The 24,305-nt window shown below is 45.8% G+C and overlaps 2 protein-coding genes across 2 annotated transcripts; one reads left to right on the forward strand and one right to left on the reverse strand.

The window, feature by feature from the left end:
• Positions 1–2,462: 2,462 nt before the first annotated feature.
• On the reverse strand, positions 2,463–6,010 carry NLRP10 (NLR family pyrin domain containing 10). The gene is given in 3 exon segments (XM_001917908.5): positions 2,463–3,460; positions 3,463–4,368; positions 5,599–6,010. Coding segments are annotated over 3 exon segments (2,046 nt in total). The 5' UTR covers positions 5,882–6,010; the 3' UTR covers positions 2,463–2,603.
• Positions 6,011–9,787: 3,777 nt separating this feature from the next.
• On the forward strand, positions 9,788–17,055 carry EIF3F (eukaryotic translation initiation factor 3 subunit F). The gene is made up of 8 exons (XM_023645966.2): positions 9,788–10,334; positions 13,114–13,184; positions 13,427–13,506; positions 13,938–14,075; positions 15,418–15,509; positions 15,939–16,075; positions 16,209–16,322; positions 16,855–17,055. Exons 1-8 carry the CDS (start codon positions 9,935–9,937, stop codon positions 16,930–16,932), a joined length of 1,110 nt encoding a protein of 369 aa, XP_023501734.1. The 5' UTR covers positions 9,788–9,934; the 3' UTR covers positions 16,933–17,055.
• The last annotated feature ends 7,250 nt before the right edge of the window (positions 17,056–24,305 follow it).

Consider the following 24,305-nt stretch of genomic DNA (forward strand, 5'->3'; position numbering starts at 1 on the left):
GCAGCTGATGTCTTACTCCATGTGGCTCATGACTGCTACCTGCTCCACCTCCATCCTCTTCCACATAGGGTTGCCAGATTGAGCAGAAAAACATACAGGATTCCCAGTTAAATTTGAATTTCACATAAACTGCAAATAATTTTTTGTACAAGTATGTCCCATGCAAAAAAAATTATTCATTGTTTATCTGAAATTCAAATTTAACTGAGCATCTTGTATTTTGTCTGATACCCTCCTCCACCTGCCACTCTTGAACCCCACTCTTTTAGAATGGCTTCCCATAGCTGTTCCCAAGGGACAGAGCTCTTTCCTTTGGACCACAGCTCTTGTTTTCCTGTGGTTCACACCTCCCACCCCCAGAGGGAGGCTAAGTCAGGAACTTTGTGGAGTTCCAAGTGTGGGCCCAGCCTCTCTCAGCTCCTAGAATCTCTGTTTCCTTTGACTACCACGCCTTGCAGCCTGATCAGGCCCATCCTTCTGGACTTCTACACACAGGGGTCTCATTACGTTTCCCTCTTGCCCAGGCCCCTCCAAGAACCCCAGGCCATCAGAGACACTTGTATCTCTGTGCTTACCTGTGTGACATAATATTTTATCTGCTCAGAATCCTTCCTTTTGGGGAACCACTCTCCCATTCCATGTTTCAGGAGGTGCTGATCCTTTCTTACTCAACCCTGGGACTGCGGCCTAGGCTATGAGATGGAGGCCTAGCCAGTCAGAAGTTCATCTCCCAGACCACAGAGGTCATTCAAGGCTTGGCACATACCCAGGATCAGGTCAGAATCCTCCCCCAACTTCCTGCTAAAGCTATTGGTAAAAACAATTCTATTCCTTTGGGATACTTGACCATAAGGATGGTTTAAGTTGACACCCCTTCTGGCCATCTTCTCTGACCCATAATGGTCACTCTCTGAAATAAGAGCAAAGGGCGACTATAAGAAGAGCAACAGAGAGGAGAGAGAGTGAAAGATTGAAGACACTGTTAGAAAGAGCCAGACAGACCTCAACTAGAAATCAGGTTTTTAAAAAAAATAAATACAGCAAGTCATTGAATTTTTGCTTAAGTGAGTTTGAATTGAATGTGAATCCTAAGTGAAATGACATGTCTAAAGTTCAATCAGATACTCGATTCATGTTTTTTTAAACAGGCCTCCTTGGCTCCATGAAGATCTAACAATATGGCTGGACACCTGTTTCATTGTCCCAAATTCTCTAAGACATTCAGGAGTTGGTCTGCTGAGAACATCCAAGCTCTTTAGGGGACAACACTGCCTCACTCAGTGGGTGCCAACCAGTGCCTTCATTAATACAGTACAAATTGCTCTTGAAATAAGTACATGCACACACATTCAGCTTCTTACGCATATTCTGTATATACACACAATCTGTGTTCAACATGCTACGTATATAATTATCAAATGTGAAGCCACCAAACTTCCTGTGTGAAGAAGAGTTAATAACAATTAGTGTCATGGTGTCCTAAGTTGATCAGTCAAGGCTAAGTTCCCTTGGGTTCAGATGTCTGGGCATGTTAGACAGATTGCTGGAAGTGGTACATGTAGATCAACTTGTGAGGAGTCAAGACAGCAATAAAAATGTGTGAAAAGCAAAAAGAGGGGTGTCTGCAACCTTTCTATGGGGCACTGAGGGTCCAAGATAGCGTCAGCTCTCTCAGCTGCTTTGGAGCCAGCAGCAACAGCTGGGAGGGGGCAGGTTTGTGCTGCCTGCATGGAGTCCTGAGGACCTCCACACTGTTGGCTGAGGTGTGGGAACTAAGGGAGCGCTCTGAGGAAGCCCACAAACTGATGGGGCTCCTGACTGACCTTCAATTTCCTCATCCATGAAATGAGGGTTGGGAACTGATCACATCGGCACCTAGAATTCCTTTTTATTCTCCTTTTTTTCTATACAGAGGGAACCAAAGCAGAAAAAGAGATTTTGAGTTAGCACTTGGAACTGACTGATTTTTCTAGAAAGAAAAGTCAGTTAATGGCACAGCTGGAAACAACAGTGGCATGTTATTAGCATAGAGCTAAGTCAAGTCACAATAGAGCTTCCAAGCCTAAAGGTCTACGACAAGGCATATGTGAAGTGAGCTATGACAAGCTCACTCCCAACATGAAAATTCCAGAAGTTTCTAGAAAGATGGGAAGTTACTATTTATTTAAGCAGCAAATTAATCACAAATGCAGAGTCAAAGGGACATTCCATTATACCACAGTACAATATTTCCTTTGAATGGTGACATTGATATGCTTCACATTATCCAATCATATAGAATGAGCACAATCCACACTTTATCATGTTAAGGAGTTTATTTTATGCAAAGAAGCCCAACATCAGAATCACTTGCTGGGTCACTGACATTAACATATAAAAGGAGTTAGTTACTAAAACAAGATTCTACACTATAGGAGGTTATAAACAGCCTCTAGGGGGAGGGGTTGATAAATAACTGAGCTGGAGCCATTGATGGCAAATGTGGGTTGTTCCTGAGAACTTGTTCCACATGGACTCCTCCACATCCTGTGTTCCAAGTCATCTGACACTCGATTATCTAATTCTCTTTCGCTCCTCTGTCCTTCCACTCTCTCTGGTACCCATTAGTCTAATCTCTCATCTCTTCTTCCCTTTCTACTCTTCTTCCCTTCATCCTCCTGTCCATCTACCCCACCGTCCTCTTGACCCTTCAGCTCTGCTGTCTCGCTTCCTCTGCTTTCCATCCTACTGCTCCCAAACCTCCCTGTCTCTAGTTTCTCTGTCCCTCTGCCTTTTCCATTAGAAGCCTCCTTTAGTGACCCTGCAATATTACCTTTGTCCACACTTGGACTTTTTTGCTTCTCTTTCTGTCCATCGCTCAAGCTGGTTTTGACAGAAAATGCATTCTTGCTATAGGATTTCTTTTCTTTTGAATGTTCCATCTTAAATGATATGTCACTTATTTGAACACCCTTAACCAGATTTTTTATTTTAGACTCATACAGAGAAAATTCCAAATCCCAGGGCCTGTTATGCTTTATAGATTCCATTTGTTCTTTAAAATGCTTCAGATCCTTCTTCATCGTGGGGGAGATTTTGAGGCAAAACTTTAGCTCAAAGTTGGAGAATCTTTCCTTTTTCGCTATGTCCAATAAAAACTGCATACTGAGGGTCATCTCCTCATTCCCTTCCTGCTTCTTTTCATCCAGCAGCCTCTTCACTTCTCTCTGGTCCTCTTTCACCAGGTAGGACATGGCGTGAAAAAATTCCTGGAAGCTAATGTGGTGGAAGCTGTAGAACTTCTTCACCTCAAGTCCTTCTTGGTAATCATTGCTGCTCAGGAAAGCAGCAAGGCTGGGCCCATCTAAATTGTGCTTTCTGAGGTCGGCTTCTTCAAACAAGAACCTCCGGTGCTGGATGCCCTCAGCTGCCAAGGAGCACAGACTCCTCAGGACCCTGTCTCGGGTAAGCTCAGAGCAGACCCATTGTCACTGGGTGGCAGGAATGTGGAGACATAGGCCATGAAGATGTCAGTGCCATTACTGGGTGTCTCTGAGACTGCTCTGCCCCTCTCCATCTGTCCCTTCAGCCAGGAGCAGACCACCCAGCAAATGCCTGGAACCTGACATGCTTTGTAGAGGAAGTCATTTCCTTGTACAATGTCAAAGGCATTTCTGGCTTGCTCCTCATCTGTAAAATATGAGCTGAAATACCTCCTCCTCTCATCCTCAGAGAAGCCTAGGATGTGAACATGGCATGGTTGTTCCAGCAAGGATTCCAGATTCTGTAAAGCCAGGGGCCGAGTGGTGATGAGAAGGGAGGACGTGGAGAGTACCTTTCTCCTGATTAGGAGGTGGAGCATGTCCTCCATGGGACTTGACCTCAGCCTCTTCAACTGCTTTGCAAAGGGCCTCTGCAACTCATCATAGCCATCCAGGATGAACAGGAGCCGCTCTGGCTGCCTCAGAATCTCTGTGACAGGCGCTTGATTGTCTTCACAACACCAGAAGAGGAGCCGGTCCAGTTTGCCCTCTTGGAGCAGGACCACTTCTCTGCAGCTCACATAAAAGACATAATCAAACCGGCCTGGGTACAGGGTGTCAGTGGCCCAGTCCAGCACCATTTTTTTGGACAGTGTTGTCTTTCCAATACCAGCGGACCCCTGGAGCACCACTATGGGCGGGACTTGGTAGGGCTTTTCCCCTGGATCAAATAGAGCCTCCACCATGATAGAGTCCAGCTCCTGTTCCAGGATGGAGCAGGCAGGTGATTCTGGGCTCCCTGAGCTGGGCTTGGTCACCAGCAGCAGCTGATTGTACCTCCAGTTGATTTCCACATCCTGCCTCTCCTCTAGGCGGCGCACACGCTCTCGGTATATTTCTCTGTAATCTGAGCCAGACAAGTGGGTGTTAGGTGGTGAGACGAGAATAAAAAAGGACAATGTGGGCTCTTCAAACTCCGGACTCTGCTCTTTAGTTTCATTTTCTATGCTCTCTAACTTGTATCTCCCTGAAGGTTATACTTCTAGCTTCGTGGGTAGGGACCACCGTAAGTACGTATGAGTGTGTATGTGTGTGTGTGACTGTGCATGCATGGTGTTCATGTGCACATCTGGGTGAGTGTGCAAGGGTGTGTTTTGTGTGTGTGGATATCTGTGGGGTGTGAGTGAATGCTCGTATACACACATGCTCATGGGAGTGGGCTTATAGAAGCTTGTGTATTTTCATGTAGGGAAGGCATGTCAGTGTACATCAGCAAGCATGTGTTTGTAAGAATACATGTATGCGCAAAAGTCTCTGTGTGTGTGAATGTCTGAGTGTTCATTGAAATGTCCCCATTTGAAATGGTGAGGACAGAGAGAGGAGAAAGGAAAGGGAAGCTGAAGCATGGTGATGTAATAGGATGCTGTTCTTGGTAAATGTCAGGTCAGGTGCTAAAGATAAACCAGCTTCGGAACAGGAGCCACAACTCTGACTCTACGGAACCCTCCCATCTCTATGTCAGAGGAACTCTCAGACATGAAAGGAGCCTATGGAGAGAGCAAAGGAACCAACAGAACCTCCCTCCTCCTCAGCACCCCACAAGAAGGGATAGGAAGCCATTTAGGCTCCATGTCCACCCCACTCTCTAGGGTGGCATCAATCCACTGGTTCCTTAAGAGAGCAGGGCACAGGAGCAGGCTGTCTTCTCTGAGAAGCAGGCTGAGCTACCAGCCAGGAAAGCAACTGGGGAAAGGTCTGACCCCGCACCCTGATGCCATTTCTTCTGGTTAGCAGAACCCCCTTCACCAACACCATCCCCAATCTCTAAACTCCTCTCTTCATCCTCTCCTCTTCTCTGGCACTACAGGTGGAGGTAGGAGGTGGGGCATTATGGCCATGAGTTGCCCCAGTCTTTCTATAAATAAATCCCACCCTCTGCTCAGGCCCTCCACCTGACAGTTGTCAGAGCCCTCAACTAGAGACCACTAGGACCCTCGGGCACTGGGGCTCCCAGGCAAGAGCAGAGGGCAAGAGAGAGAAGGTACAAATTACAGGCTATGCAAGCCTCTGGAAATGTCATAGGGGAGGGGGAGTCCTGGTGCCACCCTGATCTCCCTTTTTCCTCAGCTACACTCACCATTCAGACAAATGTGGCCAAGCTGTTCCACGAGTTCCAACAGGTTCATGTCCCTCAAGACTTTGAGCAGCACTTTCACAGCCTCCTGTGCTCCATACATTAAAGTCAGCCGAGAAGCCAGGTCCACCCGACTGAGGCCCTCCAGCTCCCCTCGGGCCAGCTGGCACTGGCCCTCAAGCAGGGCTCTATCCCGTAAGCGGAACTTTAACATCTTGAACTCATTCTCCTCAAGGTCACTCAAGGCCCAGAGCAATGCTTCCTGGGGGCTGCGGGTCAGGGCCATGGTGCTCAGAATGAAGGGTCACGTTCAGACTGATGACCTGGAAAAGGGGGAGAGAAGAGAGGAGAGGTACGCTGCTGAGGAAAGAGCAGCCTGAAGGTACCTCAGCCCACCCTGCTTTCTGGGTGCTCGGCAAGCTGCTGAGTGAAGGCCAAGGAGAGCTGAGATACGAGATACGTGCAAAGTTTCAAGAAAGATGAGTGGATAAGACAGCAGGGAATTTTTCTATTCATTCCCCTCAGGCCTCTCTGTCACATATTTTATTGTGTCAGCAAAGATATAGGAAGGCGTGTGGGCGTGTTGATCTCTCTCTCTATCTCTGTTTCTCTCTCCTCCCTTTCTCGCTCCCTCTCACACCCACTGTTTATCAGGCTCTGTATGCCTCTTTAGACAGTTTGGGTTAAGAAAAAAATGCATTTTTAAGTTTTAAAAGTGAGCCCCTCCCTGCCTGTGTGAACCTATATCCAGCTGGCGCATATTTGCTGGGACTGAAGAGCTATGGCAAGAAAGTAAAATAATCTATACTCATCAGCCCATTGGCCCCACACATCAGCCTCATGGACTCAGTCACACACAGGATTTTAAAGCTAGAAGTGTTCTGATTCAGATAAGGAGACAAGTTCAAATAATGGTAAGAGAAATGGCCACTCTGTGAGCTCACTTTGTGCTGGGTGATTTATATATATTATCCCTTTTGATCATCATAGAAACTGTCTCAGGGATCACTCAGATGAGAAATTTGACAGTCAGAGAAAAATGTCTTCCCATAATTTTCCAGAGCTAGACCAGTGGGCAAAGAAGCAGGATTTAAATTGTGGTCTATGACCTGGGTAGACAGAGAGAGACAGAAAGAGATGAAAAGGCAAAGACACGGAAGACAGAAGCAGAGACCAAGTAGTTAGGCTAAATGCTCCCCAAAACTGGAGACATTTGTACATTCTAAAAAAGCAGAGAAAGGAGAGCAGGATCTTGAGTTGTGTTTAAAATATAAAACTAAAATGTTGGCAGGGTGATAGCCTTCAGAAGGAGAAAAGTAACAATTGATAGAAAGCTTTCAGAGTCCAGAGTGACACCTGGGATCTAAAGCCAATGGAGAATTCATCTCAGTAGCAAAATGTCTGACTGAGCAAAAAGTATTTGGGAATGGGGGAAGTTGCTGAGATTCAAATATCAGCATTTTGACTACACAACAAAAGGAGAGAGAAAATTTTAGGAAGCTGTTAGGATACAATGGACTTTGGGTGCAAGTCACATGGCAGTTTAGAAACAGGCCTGTTGAAGCAGGAGCAATTTACAAGAAAGCCTCGGGCTCCCCTGAAAATCTCTGCTGTTGGTGGAGCTAATTCAGGAAAGAGCAAGAGAAGACAGCACTGGCGTCTGCCAAGAAGATGTGCAGTCTAGGCTGTTCAGTCTGTTCAGACTTGGAGAGCTGGAGGTGAGGCAGGGATGACTCAGCTCCCTGATGCAGGAGCCCAACAACAAGGCCCTGGGGACTGAGCTGAAACAGGCCCCTTTATCGGATCAGACAGATCCCCAAGCCAAACCTGGGTCCACTTAGCCCGAACCTACTAGTTCACTTCTGCTTGGTGGTGCTGGAATCAAAAGGATGGGTGTGACCGCCTGCCCTTTGATACCTAGCAGGCTCTAGTACATGTGGGACTAGAACAGATGAAGAACCCGCTGAGCCTTGGAGAAGCACAAACACACATTCCCTCTGAGTGTCAGTGGATGAAGACCAGTCACAAGAGAACTTGACCTCATTCCTCCATACAGCAAAGTGGAGAAACAAGGCAGGGGCCAAAGGGATGAACTCCTGTTACCAAGAGAAAAAGCGTCCAACAGACCCTCCATCTCCCTCTCTGAAACCCCCGTCCTCTTCCACCACTCAACTCCAGGGCAGGCTGGGGCAATTTGACTCGACAGACAAAGGAATGGGGGCACTGTCACCATCACATCCTCAGCCATGGCACCATTTCTGTAAGTTGTTGAAACCACTGGAGGATGTACTCCAACAAAATGAAAAAGGAGGAAGACAGGAGCTCCATGAAGCAGGAATCCAGTCAAAGAGCAGAACAAAGTCCTATTAGGCAGTTTGCCAGAAAGTCCTGACAGAGGAGAACAGTATTCTCAGACAGATGGTCTCCAGGAAAAGAGAGATTGACAGATTGATGCTACGGGCCTTCCAAAAGATCCTACTGAGGCTATTAGACAGTGTGGAAAACTAACCATAAGTACCAAGCAAACTAGACAAATATGTAAAATAAGGAAATTACTGGCTCTAGGAAAAACAAAAAAAAATGTAGTATAGTACAACACTCAGGTATGAATAGCATTTGCATAGAAATAATAATGTAACCCCACTGAATATTGATCTAACTAAAATGTAGCATGCAATTATATTGAAAGGATAGCAGTAGAATTTTCTGGCATAGGAAGTAAATAGATAATGCCTAACATTGACAAACCAAAAGGTAGCAGTAGACATGTATTATTGAGAAGTGCAGAGATGTAAGAAGAAACAGTTAAATATCTAAAGCAGTCACTTCAGGATAGAGTGATTGGGAGTTTCGTGAGGGGACGGAACAGGGAACTACTGTATTCGGAGCATAGGCTTTTTAACGCTAATTGACCTTTTAAACTATGATTATGTATTAAGTTGATAAAATAGAAATTAACAAAGAAAGAATAGGAGGTAAACAAGTGAAGTTAATAATACTGTATTGCATACTCAAAAGTCGCTAAGAAAGTAAATCTTAAAAGTTTCTCATTACAATGAAAAAAATCTGCAACTATGTGTAATCACGGATGTTAACCAGACTTATGGTGATCATTTCATAATATATACAAATATTGAATCATTATATTGTACACCTGAAACTAACATTGTATGTCAACTATACTCCAATAAAAAAGGAAGGAAGGAAGGAAAGAAGGAAGGAAGAGGAGAGGAGAGAGGAAGGAAGGAAAATAGGACTTCTAGAAATGAAAAATATAGTTATTGAAATCTAAAATTCAATACACAGAATAAATAGCAGCTGAAATGAGAATCAGTGAGCTGAAGATATAGCCTGCTCCTTAGCTGTGCCTTCTACCTGGGGGCTCTCTCCTCCCAAATAATGGCTGCCTCCCTTGCCTCCTTCAAATCCACTCATATCTCACATTCTCATTGTGACCCACCCTCCCTCCTCACAACTCCTGATCCCCCCCTACTCTCCACTTTTTCCTTTTTCATAGCACTTATCACCTTTTAATGTATTATATACTGTACTTGTCTCTCCCTGCTAGAATGTAAACTTTTCAAGGGCAAGCATCTTTGTTTTATTTGCTGATATGTCCCAAGCAACTAAAAGAGAGTCTAGCATATATTAAAATCATTGAATGAAGAAACCACCGTATTGACCCCTTATGAGGCTCTTAAGAACAAAACCCTTTAAAAGGCACTTTGGGGCCCCAAGGTATAGTGGTTAAGTTCGCCCCTCTGCTGTGGCAGCCTGGGGTTTGAGGGTTTGGCTCCTGGGCCAGACTTACACACTGCTCATGAAGCCATGCTGTGGTGGTGTCCCACATAGTGGAACTAGAATGACCTACAACTAGGGTATACAACTATGTACTGGAGCTTTGGAGAGGAAAAAAAAAGAAGAAGAAGAAGATTGGCAACAGATGTTAGCTCAGGGCCAATCTTCCTTACCAAAAAAATTTAAAAAAATAAAAGGCACTTTGACATCCATTATCCCACTAAAGTCTGAAACCACAAATTGCGACCCTTGCTCCACTCTCGGGCTACATCTGGCGGTAGCAGCGCAGACAGAATTGTTTCTCTTCTCCAAGCGCGGTCCCAAGTTTACTTGGAACGATTTAGCTGAGGTCTCACCGAGTGTGTATCGGACCAAAATCAAAGAGCACAAACTCAGAGCAGGAAATAGTAGTGCCACGAGAAGCGTCATCAGTAGCCAATAAGCACAAAGATCTAGTTCACGTGGTGCGTATTCAGCCTATCGTGTTCCTAATAGTCGTAACTCCCTCCCTTCCGCTCCTGGCTCCTTCTCTCTCGACAAGATGGCCACACCGACGGTACCGGCGAGTGCTCCTCCTGCAGCTCCAGCCCCAGCCACGGCTGCTGCCCCAGCCTCGGCCTCAGCCCCAGCCCCGGCCTCACCCACAGCTCCGGCCCCAGGCTCAGCGCCGGCTCCAGCGCCGGTTCCGGCCCCGACGGCGGCTCCAGCCTCATCCTCAGACCCGGCGGCAGCGGCGACTGCGACCGCGGCTCCCGGCCAGCCCCCGGCCTCGGCGCCAGCCCCAGCGCAGACCCCGGCGCAGTCTTTGCCGGGTCCTGCTCTCCCGGGCCCCTTCCCCGGCGGCCGCGTGGTCCGCCTGCACCCGGTCATTTTGGCCTCCATCGTGGACAGCTACGAGCGACGCAACGAGGGCGCTGCCCGCGTTATCGGGACCCTGCTCGGTGAGTGGTCAGAGGAAATCCACGTTCCCTTCTGCCTGCCTCCCACCTCCCTTCATCTTGCTCCCCTCTCTTCCCATCTCCCTTGATCGCTCACCTGTTTCTCTATCCCCCCTTCCTGCTGCGACTTAACTTCCCAATGAACTTGAACTTTCCTGCCAGATGGAAGTCGCTTTGGGCGACATAAATTCGTAAGGAGTAGTTGCTTATTGAATAAATGTCGTGTGCCGAGTGACTGACTTTTTATTTTTCCTCTTCCCAGCAGCATTTTCCGTCAAGCGTAATCAGTCCCAGTCTACCACGAATGAGTGTAGGCGCCAACTAGGAAGTCAAAAAGCCTGACTCCCTAAGCCCAGTGACCACGTTTTCCTCCTTCATCTATTGACTAAACGTCTTTATTTCCCAGGTGTTTACAAATAATGTTTCTAACCAGTTGCAAAGGAGTGGGGCATCTGTAAAAAGATGTCTCTCTCAACAAGTAAATCGGTTTGGCAGGATCCCATTTAGGGTTTCAATAACATTCTGCTTTCCTAAACATCTAAGCCTGATCCTCTGTCCCTTACTGGTTCCTAAGGTGTAGACCCTGTTTCCCCAGTGCGGTCTCTGATTCTCCATTGGGGCATGAACGATTGTATTATCTGTTTATATCGCTTAACCTTCAAATCGAAGAAAAACCTTTTCCCTGCCTATGTTCCAAATTTGAAGTATAGCTATTTTATGTTAATCTGTGAAACTGAGAAGCACTGAAAAGGAGTTACTTGTATATCCCTTTTTCTGGGGAGTGCTGATCTCATCAAATTCATTTTCACTACATCTTAGTTACAGATTTTAAACACCTTTGAATCCACTCCACTCCCGTGCATCGTTTCTCTTTCTTACTCTTGAATGTGTAATAGTCCTTCTACCGTAGAAGACAACTGGTATATTGCAAAAAGGACAGGATTTGTAGACAGCCTCCACCAAATATTAGCCACATGCCTTGGGACAAATTACCTGAAGTCTAGTTCCTTCAGGGGCTACTTTAGACTTAGTCTTTGTGAGAACTAAATTATTGCAGAAAGCATCTTAACTGTGCTGGCACACATTTGGTACGAAACAACTGTCAGTTGCCGTCCTCCACCACATCAGACCTTTCCATCCCTAACACATGCACACATTCTCCCTCTCTTTGTCTTTGAGGGTATAGCATTTTACAGAAGCATGAAATGGTCCTTTATCTTCCAAACATTGCCATGGTTTTTCTCAAACCAAGCCTCTGTATTCTCTTTGCCACAAGTGCACACCCTTCTTGCCCTCGTTTTTTTGAGTTCCACTCATCTTCCAGGTTCCCAGGGCAAGTGTTCAGTATCAATCCTTCATCCCACACCCCCGCCCCCACCCGACCCCCATTTTTAACCTCTGTGACAGCCTTGCTTTGAGCTTCTGTAACAAGTGACTTTTTGCATCACCGACTTGGCACTCCACAAATACTTACGTACTCTTTCAGCTGCACCGTCAAATTTTCCAGACTCACTGAAGCTATTTAAAGAAACAGTTCTCCACCCGAGGTTTGTGCTGCATGCCCCAAATGTGACGCTGACCCTCGTTAGACCAACTGTGATCTAGGTGTTCAGATCCTCTTCTAGACTGGGATCACAGTACAGTGCTAGGTGTTATAGAGGCAGTGCTCGCTGGAGAATGAAGCCATAGATTCTGCTTGCAGAACTTACAGGTTTTCTCAGACATTCATTCATGAAACATGTTTCATTTGGTTAAATGAAGTCCACTGGTACCTTTTATGTATCCGTAAGACCATTAGGTACTTAGAATTCAAGGTTTGATAAAACAAGCTCTAACCTTAAATGCAAGATGAAGTTATACTCTTACTGTAGCTAATTAGAACACAATATGATAAATGCTCTAGTAGAAGGGTGTCATAGTGGCATGGAAATATAGCAGACAACTATTTCAGAAGCTTGGCTTGCTCGAGTCTGTTGAATGCTGACAAGAGATCACAGAACGTGAAATCTTGGGGTTGAGGACATAGTTTCAGCTAAGGGGGCAAAAACCTAGTGAAGTGAAATTAAACAGACACTTAGGGGTATAGACAACACTGTGGTCTGTGGTGGAGAGAGAGGCACTTTTGAAGCTTCAGGTGGGAGGTTCCAGTAGATGAGGGAAACAATGGAGAAGGCAAGGGACTAGCAATCTTAGTGAGGTCAAGAAGCACATGTAGTGGGAGTAAAGGTATCAGAACTAGAAGAATAGAAGTTTGTGGTAAAAGACTGACACTGATGTGTAAGGTTCCCAGGTGGGTTTCTGGATGATGCTAGGGTTAAGGTTAGGCCCATGGGACCAGGTGGCTGAAGGGAGGTACAAGTGAAGCTCCTTGAATTGTGCTCTGAGACAAGGCCACAATGGTCTGTATAGACGTTATTAGAATATAATTTAACCTGTAGATTAAAGTATAGGGAGAAAGTCTGGAAACTGAAAAATGAAGGTCACAGAGTAAAGATCTGGAGTAGGGCTGTTAGTAGGAGGTAACAGATAGGCTAGAGGGGACCTTATGAAGGAAGAATAGGCCCTAATTGTTGACAGTTAAAGGAAGGAGCTGGAGATCACTTCAGAGTTTCAGTTCTCCAGAGAATCGTGCTTCCGTTGATGCACATGGCTGAAGTTGGAGCTCATGAGTTCAGATTTTTGTTCATTGATTTTGAAGAAAACTCTGAAAGTATTTGAAAAGTGGTCAGAGGCTATTGGGAGCCCTATGGCTTTATAACACATGGATGATGCTCTCTCACAGGAACCGTTGACAAGCACTCTGTGGAAGTCACCAATTGCTTTTCAGTGCCACACAACGAGTCAGAAGATGAGGTGAGTGGGAATTTGAGCTGCCCCTGTGCAGCCTGTAGCTGTTCATTTGCTTGGCTCTCATTAAGGCCCCTCCAGCACAACATCTTGTGCTTATAACTAGAGCTCCCACAGTTTCAAAGAGCTTCATTCATTTGGACATACTTCCCAGGTCTCTTCTGACTATTGGGGGTAGCTTCTTGTCCTTTTTATCCATTTTTTATATGGGCTTCTGGCTTAGCTTCCTTTTCTGCCTTCCTCCTTAGGTGGCTGTTGACATGGAATTTGCTAAGAACATGTATGAATTGCACAAGAAGGTCTCTCCAAATGAGCTCATCCTGGGCTGGTAAGTGGGAGGTGAGGGAAAGGAAAGTCTCAGTGATCGCCAAGGTCTTTTGCCACCTGACTAGGTACTGTACTCCCTCTTGGAGACAGAATATTGAAAGTGTGTTATCTCAAGGAGCTGTGAATTCAGTGTGTTTTGTTGGCAGTTCTGATCCTGTGAGGCCAAGAATATTTATTTTGAATTGTAGCTTTTACTGAGCAAATCTTTTTTTGCCTTACTGGTGGTGCCTTGGAATTTTTCAATAGCTGTAAGTCAGTCTGTGATTTGATTTGATATAGTTTTCAGTGTGTTTATTGTTTTGGTATTTGGGTTGTCACTGGGGGTATCACTACCATAGAAGTATCAGGTACCTAGAGACACCTGTACCACCATCGTGTTTGGTATTGATGTCACAGGTAGACATGAGTCCACAGCTATGTTCCATTTTCCAGGTACGCTACAGGCCATGACATCACAGAGCACTCTGTGCTGATCCATGAGTACTACAGCCGGGAAGCCCCCAACCCCATTCACCTCACTGTGGACACGAGCCTCCAGAACGGCCGCATGAGCATCAAGGCCTATGTCAGGTGACCAGAGTCGTGGGCCACAAGGGCATAAAAGGCTGTCTGGTTCATACCACGCCTAGATGACACCCCACTTCCACCCCAAGCAGGTTTAATCTTTGTGTGTAGCTCACTGCCTCCCAAGGAAGCCCATTCCTCGTTCTCAACAGTTAAAATCATTAGGAAGGTTTTACTCTGAAACAGAATCTATCCCTGAAATTTTCACTCACCGATTCTGGTTGTTCCCCAGATTTCTACATTTTGCTTTTAACCAGTTTCAAATGGCAGCCCTTTAGGTATTTGAGCAAACTGTTGTTTTTCATGACATCGTTTCTAGAAGCTAACTTTTCACAGTTTTTACAGCCAATGCTCACGTGGTACTCTGGTCATGATCCTTCACCATGTTCACTGCTTTTCAGAGTCATCCTTTAGCTTGTTGTTATCCCTAGCACTGAGCACAGGACCCTGGGTAGTACAGATTAAAGGATGGCTGTCCTTATTTTGAACACATCTGTTAACCCAGGATTCACTACAGTTTTGATGACAATAACATTACGACATTGACATGTTGAGCTTACTGGCAATTAAAACGCCCTTTGGTGGGGGTGCTGGGAACGGCTCTGATGACGTGCTGAAGAAGGGGCTGGTAGAGGAGCTGGAAGGATTATACTTTCTGGTTAGCGTGAAGGCATTTGTTGGAGCATCTCTTATGCTGTTTAGCTTTGTGCTGTTTCTGTGTCTGACACTGATATAACCGGTTAACTATTATGCACTAAGACAAAGAGGGTGGCCTTATGGGCCAGTTGTTATACCCCTAAGCTCTAGCCATTGCCTGATTTCTTAGCCTTTCTGGATATTTCAGATTCCTCAAGATCCAGTTCAAAGTATGTAGTTGACATAGTAAAGGCAGTCACCTTTAGTAAGAGTACTTATAGTACCCAATGTAATCTTGGTGGGCTAGAGTCAGTTTTTTTTTTCAATGCTCATGAAGGGCTCAGTCCCAGAAAAGATCTGTCCCATCTCTTTTTTCCATGGGGGTGGATGTCTAGGCAGCCAGCTCCACAGGGAAATCCAGTGTCCTGTCCTCTCATCACTGAGATTGCACAGTGTGTGAAGTAATCCTCTGAAGAGACCAGACCAGGTCTGAAAGCTGAGTCCCCTCTTGCAGGCCAAGGGTCTGGTGTGTGGAATGAGCTAAGTGAAGAAAGTGTCTTGCTCCCATGAGACCCTGGGTTTCGCATGGTCGAGCCTTCTCATCTCAGAACCTTGGAAGCCATCCTCTTGGTGTGACTGCTTTCCAAGCCTGGACTAGACATGGAAACCCTCCCCCAAAACTGTCTGTTTAGCTTGACTTCTCTCTCCCCAGCACTTTAATGGGTGTCCCTGGGAGGACCATGGGGGTGATGTTCACACCTCTGACAGTGAAATATGCATATTATGACACAGAACGCATCGGAGGTGAGTTACTTTCCCATACCGCCTTGCGAGGCCTTTGGCATTTTTCAGGGGACAAGATTGCTGCTCTCTAACAAGGATGGAGGGCCTTGGGTGGGTTAAAGAGGAACTGTTCATCTAAGGTTTGTGATGAGTGGAAGTCACAGTCATTCTTCTATATAAATAGAATTCGAGGAATTGCTTGTGAAGTTGTTAGAGATGGGAAATTAGCAGCACCAGATTCATATGAGACCGAAACCAATGACTAGCGTACTAGGTGCAGGAATTGAGCTTCCAGGAGGAAGAAGCTAATAAGGGCAGAATAGGGGAGTCTGGGGAAGTTGACTGAGTCCAGAGGGGGGTGGGAAAGTTAGGATGGTTAGAAATCATGTCTTTCCTGGTGGGATGACTGAATTCTCTGTGTCTCTTATATCCCCCAACCCGCTCCCACAGTTGACCTGATCATGAAGACCTGTTTTAGCCCCAACCGGGTGATCGGACTCTCAAGTGACTTGCAGCAAGTAGGAGGGGCGTCGGCTCGCATCCAGGATGCCCTAAGCACAGTGTTGCAGTACGCAGAGGATGTACTGGTGAGGAGGGGGAAGGAAAAAAAGGAGGAGGGCATGGATCTCTACCCCGAGGTCGCTGAGAGATGTGCTGATGAACTGACAGTCCTCGGTGGTGAGAATTAACTGCCTTATTAAATCTTTGTTTGGTGCTCAGTCTGGAAAGGTGTCAGCTGACAATACAGTGGGCCGCTTCTTGATGAGTCTGGTTAACCAAGTACCCAAGATAGTTCCTGATGACTTCGAGACCATGCTCAACAGCAACATCAATGTGAGTGCTGTCCCCTACCTCAGCACATGCACACGACCTGAAGGGAGTTGGGGAAGATAGCCTGCAGGGGGACAGAGGAGACAGGGCTTCACCTTTGGCCCCCTTGCAGTCCAGGTTGGGAGGAAGAAAGAGGTAGTACACATGCTCAGAGATTCCCTTGCACCTCTTTCCTTGATTCCGTTGGCTCAGGTACTGCTGACGCTACTGTGACTTGTTATCTAGAGTCATGCTTGAAAGAAATGCTAAAGTTCAGAGGTTAATGAAAATGCAATTTCTTATTTTCCCCATCTGAGTCCACAGACCCCCTGTATTCTACCCATGGACCTGGGCTAAAGCACCCCTAGTCTATATTTGCATCGGTAGAGATGAGAAAGTGTTTTCAAGCATTTCCTTCCTATCTTCCACCCTCAACTCTTGCTCAGCCTTTCATAGCTGTCATTTATCCAGGACTGTCTTCACACCCAGTGTCCATCATAGAGGTGGCCTTTCTGCCGCCCCATTCCTCACTCATTGTGGCTTCTTTCTCTTCCAGGACCTGCTGATGGTGACCTACTTGGCCAATCTCACACAATCACAAATTGCCCTCAATGAGAAACTCGTAAACCTGTGAATGGGCCCCAATCCTAGGACTCAGAATGGAGTGAAATAGCTGGTTTCTTTGTGGTTTGAGTCACACCGAGTCAGTCAACTGCTTGTGAGTCTCAATAAACTTAGCCTACCTTTTGTAAATGAATTCCGTATTATGTGAGTTTACTGCTGGGTGGAAGGGAAAAAACTGTTTTAGAGCTCACAGAGGAACCAGGAAGTGAGTACCCTGGGTAGGAGCTGGTTGTATGTTTGGCATGACTCATTATCAGTAGTTAACCCACAGCCCAAGCCGCTTTAGCTTCACCTGACCTGACCAGACAGCCTTCTTAGCACACTGGTTTACAGGGGCACTTTCTCCCCAATCTTATTGTTTATGATCAAAGTAAACTGGACCTCCAGAAAAATTTATTTTTATCCTTTCTCTTCCATAGCATCTTATATGGATGGCAATACAAAGGGTTGCCTTATGCACAGTTTGAAGTACCTAGAGAATGTGCTAGTGAGTGAGAGGAGAGGAAAAAAGGGGATGGATACGGATCTGAGACTTGGGACCCATGAGTACAAGCTGGTAGAAAGACGGCCTTCTTTATAGTGAGGATTAACTCTGCTTTAGCAAATTTTTTACTTTGGTTTTCAAACTGGTAAAGTGTCCACTGACAATGCTGTGAACTATTTCTTGATGGGTCTTCTGGTATCCACAGAAAATGAGAATCTGTGGAGGGAAAATAATACTTAATCTGAACGGAAAGAGTCAAAGGTATGGTCAGTGTTTCAAAATAGGAGGGTAGAGCTTTTTGCCACTGTGGTCCATCTCTAGGTTAAGTTTTTCCCCATTTTGTGAGGAAAACAGAAAAACAAATAATCAGTTGCAAAGCAATAGAAAATGAGAGCTGAATCTAGCATTTATTGAGCACCTATTACATTGTGGGCAGTTTTTATTCTCATCATATTACAAAGGGAGCTGGGATTCGGAGAAGTTGAGTATGTTATTTGCAGTTACAGGATTATTAAGTGATGAAATGGGATTTGAATCCAGGTTTGGGTTTTTTTTCTGCGTGTAGCCCTCTGCTTCATGGTTTACTGGCCCAGTGAAATAATTACTCTCATAGGGCAAAAATAGGACATAACAGGAGCATGTCATGAGGATTGACCAGCTCTGTCACAGGGAGTCTGGGAAGATTCTACCCAGGACATGGTATCTGAGCTGGTGTTTTGTTTTGTTTTTCTTACTAAGAAATCCGGAAGGGGTGATCAGGGCAGAGGAAACACGTGTAAAAAAAAGCAGAGAAATATAAAAAAGCTTCACCTGTTCATAAGCTAAGGTGGCACATGCAGGAGCCAGACCACAAGGACCTTCAGTCTGTGGACGGTGGATTTTTATCCTGGAAGCTGTGGGCAGGCACTGGATAATTTTAAGCAGATTTAATCAGATTTGAATTTCAGGAAAATCACCTAGTGGTGTAGAGGAAGGATGGACAGGGAGAGAAATATAAGGCAGGAAGACAAGTCAGAGGGTCACTGTGATTGTTCAGGGGAGAAATGATGAGAACCCACACTAAGGAAGTACCAGTGGGGATTGTGACAGACTCAGATTCAAAAAGATATTACAGTCACACGTCACTAGGGGATTTTGTCATTGTGCGAATGTCGTGGAGTGTACTTGTGCAAAGCTAGACCATATAGCCTCTCACACACCTAGAATATATGGTGTCATTTTTATGGGACCCCCATTGTATATGTGGTCCGTTGTTGACCAAAACGTCATTGTGTGGTGCGTGACCACGTGGGGCATGCTCAGGAGGACTTGGAGACTGGTTGAAACTTGGATGGTGAGAGATGAGAGGAATCTAGGATGTTGCCTGGTCTCTGATAAAGGTGATTGGAGGGATGGTGGTATGTGGAAACTGGCTACTCCCGAGTGGTAGAATCTTAGGGGATGCAGCTGTGTCCAGAGTTAAGGTTAGAGGGGTTGGAACTAAATGGGGAAGTCTAAAATGCAACTAAATAATCGTGACTTATTTGGCAAACTATGAGGCTGCACCACTTATTTTGAGGAAAGGTGAAGAATTCAGGTTATCCATTTGCTTATGTAATACTTATCAAATGCTAAACAGTGTGCTAAGCAAGAAGTCATGGTGCCTGCTTAGAATCTACTGGAGGGGACAGATAAGAGTTCATTATATTGGGAATCACAAGATGTTGGAGGTGCTGGAAGGCTTCCAGTTTGGACATGAAATCTAAGCTGGACTTAAAGAATGAGGAAGAGAAAGACTGAAAAAAAGAAAAAGGGAGATTAGAGCATTTTAGGCACAGAAAATAGTGCCAAGACTCAGGGAAGGACAGTGTCAATGCTGCAGCTCCATCCTTGCTGACTCCCGGCTAGCGAGGTGTTAATAAGGAAAGGACACTCTTCTCTGCCTAGGTTGACTCAAAAAGGATGACTGGATTTTTTTCTTCTTTTTTTGCAGCCTTTACTTATATGTGCCCAAGTTTGTTTCTACTGTGAATGTGTGTATGTTCACACATTCTCTTTGTATATGGTTGTGCATATGCTAAAAATATTTCAGGATGTGTCTTAGTGGGACATTCTATGTTGCTTGTGTTCCATGACACCAGCTCCCTTAACCGCTCCTTTTCTGTGCTGCTTCCTCGTTCTTCCTCCTCTGGCCTTCCCTCAAGGTTTCATTCCCCAGGGTTCCATCCTGGGTCCTCTGCCTGGAAGATCTCATGGAAGCCTGTAACTGATTATTGCCTGTGTGTTACAGATGCCCAATCTCTAGCTGTAGCTCTGGTCCTTATTCGGAACTGGTTTCCTGATTCCACACTAAGTTAAGTGGACACCAGATATCTCACCTGGATGTCTCAAAACCATCTTAAATTCAGCATATTCCATGTTGAACTGATTGTCTCTTCCTCCCCCACAAATCACCTCCTGAATTTCCTTCCTCAGATGATGACACAACCACGTCCCTACTTATCAAAGCCAGAAACCTTAGGTGTGTCCTTGATTCTCCCCTCCTCCTCCTCCATTGTGCCTCAACTAGTTTACTTCAACTCTGCCTTCAGTCTTGCCCTCTGTGGTATTGGAAATACATACTTTGGACTTCATCCACATTCCTGGCACGCAGCTCTTAAAACCTTTGGGATTTCCTAAGTGGTGAGAGCAATAAAGAATCCTGTTATTCCTGACAAGCGCCTTTCAACCCACCTGAGTTTATGTTAATAAAGTGGTTTTCGGAAAGCACCTAGATAACCAGACTGGTTGCCAGGGGAACCGACCTTGTGATTGGAGGTTGGAACTTTGAGCTCCTGGAGGGAAGAGGGGTTGTAGGTTGAATCAGTCACCGATGGCCAATGATTTAATCAATCCTACTAATGAAGCCTCCCTAAAAACCCAAAACGACGAGATTTGGAGAGCTTCTAGGTTGGTGAACAAGAATGCCTCCGGGAACAAGGATCATGCCAGGAAGGTGGTGCACCCCAAACTCCACAGAGACACAAGCTCTGTGCTCTTCTGTGTGCTCTTTTCCCCTTCCAGAGCTCACTCTGTGTCTCTCTTCATCTGGCTGTTCATTTGTGTCCTTCAATATCCTTTGTAATAAATCAGTAATGCTAAGTGATGTTTTCCTGAGTTCTGTGAGGTGCTCTAGCAAACTGATCAAACTCAAGGAAGGGGTCGTGGGACCCTCTGATTTATAGCTGGTCGGTCAGAAGCACAGGTGACACCTGGATTTCCCACTGGCATCTGAAAGAGGGGGAGGTGTGTGGGGAGGTAGTCTTGTGGGACTGAGCCCTTAACCTTGGGGTCTGATGCTGTCTCCAGATAGGTAGTGTCAGAGTTGAGTTAAATTGTAGGACACCCAGCTGCTGTCTGAGAATTGCTTGTGGGGACATCACATGCACATCTGGTGGAGAAGTGTTTGATGTGAGCGTAGGTGTAGAGAGAAAAACAGTTTTCATATTCACCATGTTCAGTCCATTGTCAGAGCAGCCACACTGCTCTTGCAAATCTGACCAGGACGTACCTCAGATGAAATCTCTTTGCAAGTGTCCCATTGCCCAGGGTAAAGTCCACACTTCTTACGACAACCTGTAAGGCTCATCATGACCTTGCCCGACTCTCCAGCTCCATCCCTCACCCTTCCAGCCTGAGCTCCCTTGCATTTGACTGTCTTCTATCTTAAACGGATGTCGCTTTATCTGGCTTACTCCTCATCCTGAAGATCTGAGTCTAGATGCTGCCTCCTCCTGAAAGGTGCTCCTATGCCATGATCCATGCCATTCTACTTTAGCATTTATCTCAGCATTTGAGACTTGTCTGTTTACAAGCTCTGTGAGGGCAAAGACTGCCTATCCTATTGATTGTTACATTCCTAGGTCCAGAGCCGACCCAGACACAGAGTAGATTCTCAATAAATGTTACATGAATAAATGAATGGATGACTTTCGGGACAGCTGCCATGAGGCACTCCAGACATGATAAGTTCATCGGGATCCTTTGGAGAGGGACTGGAGGGAGGGAGCAACCAGACAGTAGGTTACTGGTTTTACTCATTTATTCTACAGATGTTTAGTAATGCTTAATATGTGCCAGACATGGTGTTGGGCACTAGGAATATAGACGGACGTGAGCCATGCTCCCTGCCCTCTGTGGGTTTCAATCTTATGGGAGAAACAATTGTGACAAAATGGAATAATTGCTCTAAAAGAGGAGCAAGTCTTAGGAAGACACAGTAGAGGACATGCTTAAATCTGCCTGAGGATCAGAGAGGGGAATTCAGTCTTGAAAGACATTGGGAATTGACTAAGCCCAAAAGAGGAGGAAGAACTTGGAAGAAAAGGTAAAAATCAAAATATTACTCTTAATTTTACAATGACGCATAAAGAAAGAGTTGTGTTTCTAAGGATGCAACAGACCGAAGGTCAATATAGGGTCGCAGTAACGGCCACAGTGCAGTCTTTCTGTTGGCGTGCTCCTACCTTTATGGGGACACCCTGCTTCCTCAGATCCTCCCAAAAGTCGTCTGGGATGTCTCACAAGTTCTCTGAACCTGGAGTTAATTCTGTATTTTGAAATTTTAACTAAATTTTATAAAATAATTTTTGTAACTAAAACTTATAAAATAATCATTGTCCATGTCATTAAATCTTCAAAAACATTATTTTGAATGGTTTCATAAGTTTCTATTGTATGGACAACTCTAGCTTATTTAAACAATTTTTTAATGTTAGACTTGTGTTGTTTCCAGTTTTGTGCTGAGATATTGTTCCGTGATGGTGAACAATGGTGTGGATTCAAATGTCTGAGTTTCTTTTTTTTTAGGGTAATCTCTGTCCTCTACTCTGTCACACGTTGTCACCTGGGTAACCCACACAGTGCTGCCTAACCTCTGCATGTGAAGTTGACCGTTGTGAAGGTGCATCTCCAGCTGCTACTCGCCCTCTCCACTGTGGAGGGTGGGAGTGGGAAGCTGCAGGGGGACCAGAGATTGCACTGTCCCACCTCTATCCTCCGTGAGTCCATAAATGCCTTAAACCTCTCCTCCATCAGCCCAACCCAGGTGCCTGCGAAAATTAACTCAAAGGAGCTTTGGAGAGCAAGGGGGAGTCTAGGCATCTGGAAACCTGAACGTGGCTCCTTTTCCTAACGCTAATCTTTTACTCTCGTGAGCCTGTGGGCTACTTGGGTGCAAGAGAGGCTTTGGGCTCTGTTGGAGTCCTGAGAGAATTACTTTAGGGCTTTGTCCCTTGTGGCCTGAGGGAGAGCTAGGAGGCCAGTACAGGTCTCCAGAAAGGACCAGAAAGCTCTGGATCCTGGGGAGAACACAGCCCACAGCAATCTGTGGACCCTTGAGGGAAGCAAGTGTGGGGTCCTACTAGGTTCTTGCTCTGGCCAGGAAGGATTAAACAGGTAAAATGAGTCTTCCCACCCCCTGAGGCAAGAAGTATGAGACAAGGCCTTCAGCAAGAGCTTGGCGTCTTACTTAGTTCTGTCCGGCCCATCCTAGGTTGAGAGCCCATTTCATCTTCCAACACCTGCAAAACTGTCAACAGCCAGATTCACCGCCAGAAGCCTCACTCAGTCCTCCTTGAAAAATCAAGGAATCCATTCATACTGCAAGTTTACTTGGCACCACCTATAACTGACATGGGGTTCTGAGCATGTCTGATGAAATTAGCATTTCTCCCGCATCCTAGCCATGGTCAGCATTTCCAGGAATGTTCAAATAGGGCCAGATTGCTTCTCATTGTAATGTCCAGGAATCCACGCATGCTCAGTAAAGCAAGTCTTTACTGGCCTAACGAAATTCCAGTTGTCCCCCTTTTCCCCAGTGGTGTCCCAGAAGGGAGAACAGTTGCATTTGGTGATGATCTAGGCCGTGATTAGTTCTGTTGCATGATGGTCTGTCTGATGCCTCCTGCTCTATCTTCTGCCTCGTTGCGCTTGCCAGCCCTGTGCTTATCTTTCCGTCCCATGATGGTCATCGGTTTTATAATGGTCTCTGGCTCATAGCGTTGGTCTTTCTGTCCATGTTAATGGACCACTAGACCCATAAGGAGCACTGCTCTGTGCCTGAGGCTTTCTGAGGCATGACCACTAGTGGGCTCCCTTGCACCACTTAAAGGCTATTGGTTGCCAGTTCACCTGCACTGTTTTTGAGCAGTTTTCCAAGGGCCTGGTACAGAAAAAGCACCTCTGGTTTTGGAGAGGCTAGGTTTGTGCAAAATGAGTGACCAGAGCTGCTAGAGATGCTTCCGTTGGTCATCTTTGAGCTACAGAGTGATGACACTGAAGATCTTACTCTATCCTCACCCCAAAATCACTCATTTCAAAACATGCGTGGAATCATAGTTTTAAGTAAATCTAGGTCCCACTCCCCCGCCAATCAGATTGTAATCTACAAGCCCCTCTACAAAAATCTGGAGCTGCCACTTCTTGGGAGGAAACCAGGCCCAGGTCCTGATGATGAAAATGAGATTTCTGGGGCTTTCCATCCAGGGAAGGGGTGGTGTCAGAGCTAGTATGTAGTCCTGGGGCCTCTATAAAAGAACCTGGCACCTCCACCTGGTACTGGGGTTTTTGGCAGATGAGTGAGGGACACTCACCAAACTGGAGATTGGAAGAAGGAGATGGTCCAAGGCAGGAGCATGTCCAAACAGTCCTAGGTAAGACTTTCTCAGCTGATTGTGGTGCAAGAGGTGGACTGAGGTGTGCGTGTTAGCTGAGAATGGAAACCCCAGTTTTAGACCTTAAAACCTCAGCTGGAGGAGGAACATACTTAGTTTGGGTCCCCAGAAAGCAGAACATGAGACAGGATGTGGGGGAAGGCAGTTTATGTGGAAGGCGATCTGTATTAGATTCTCAGAGTTGCCATAAACTTGGTGTCTTAAAAC

The sequence above is a fragment of the Equus caballus genome, chromosome 7, assembly GCF_041296265.1.
Source record: "Equus caballus isolate H_3958 breed thoroughbred chromosome 7, TB-T2T, whole genome shotgun sequence".
Classification (NCBI taxonomy): domain Eukaryota; kingdom Metazoa; phylum Chordata; class Mammalia; order Perissodactyla; family Equidae; genus Equus; species Equus caballus.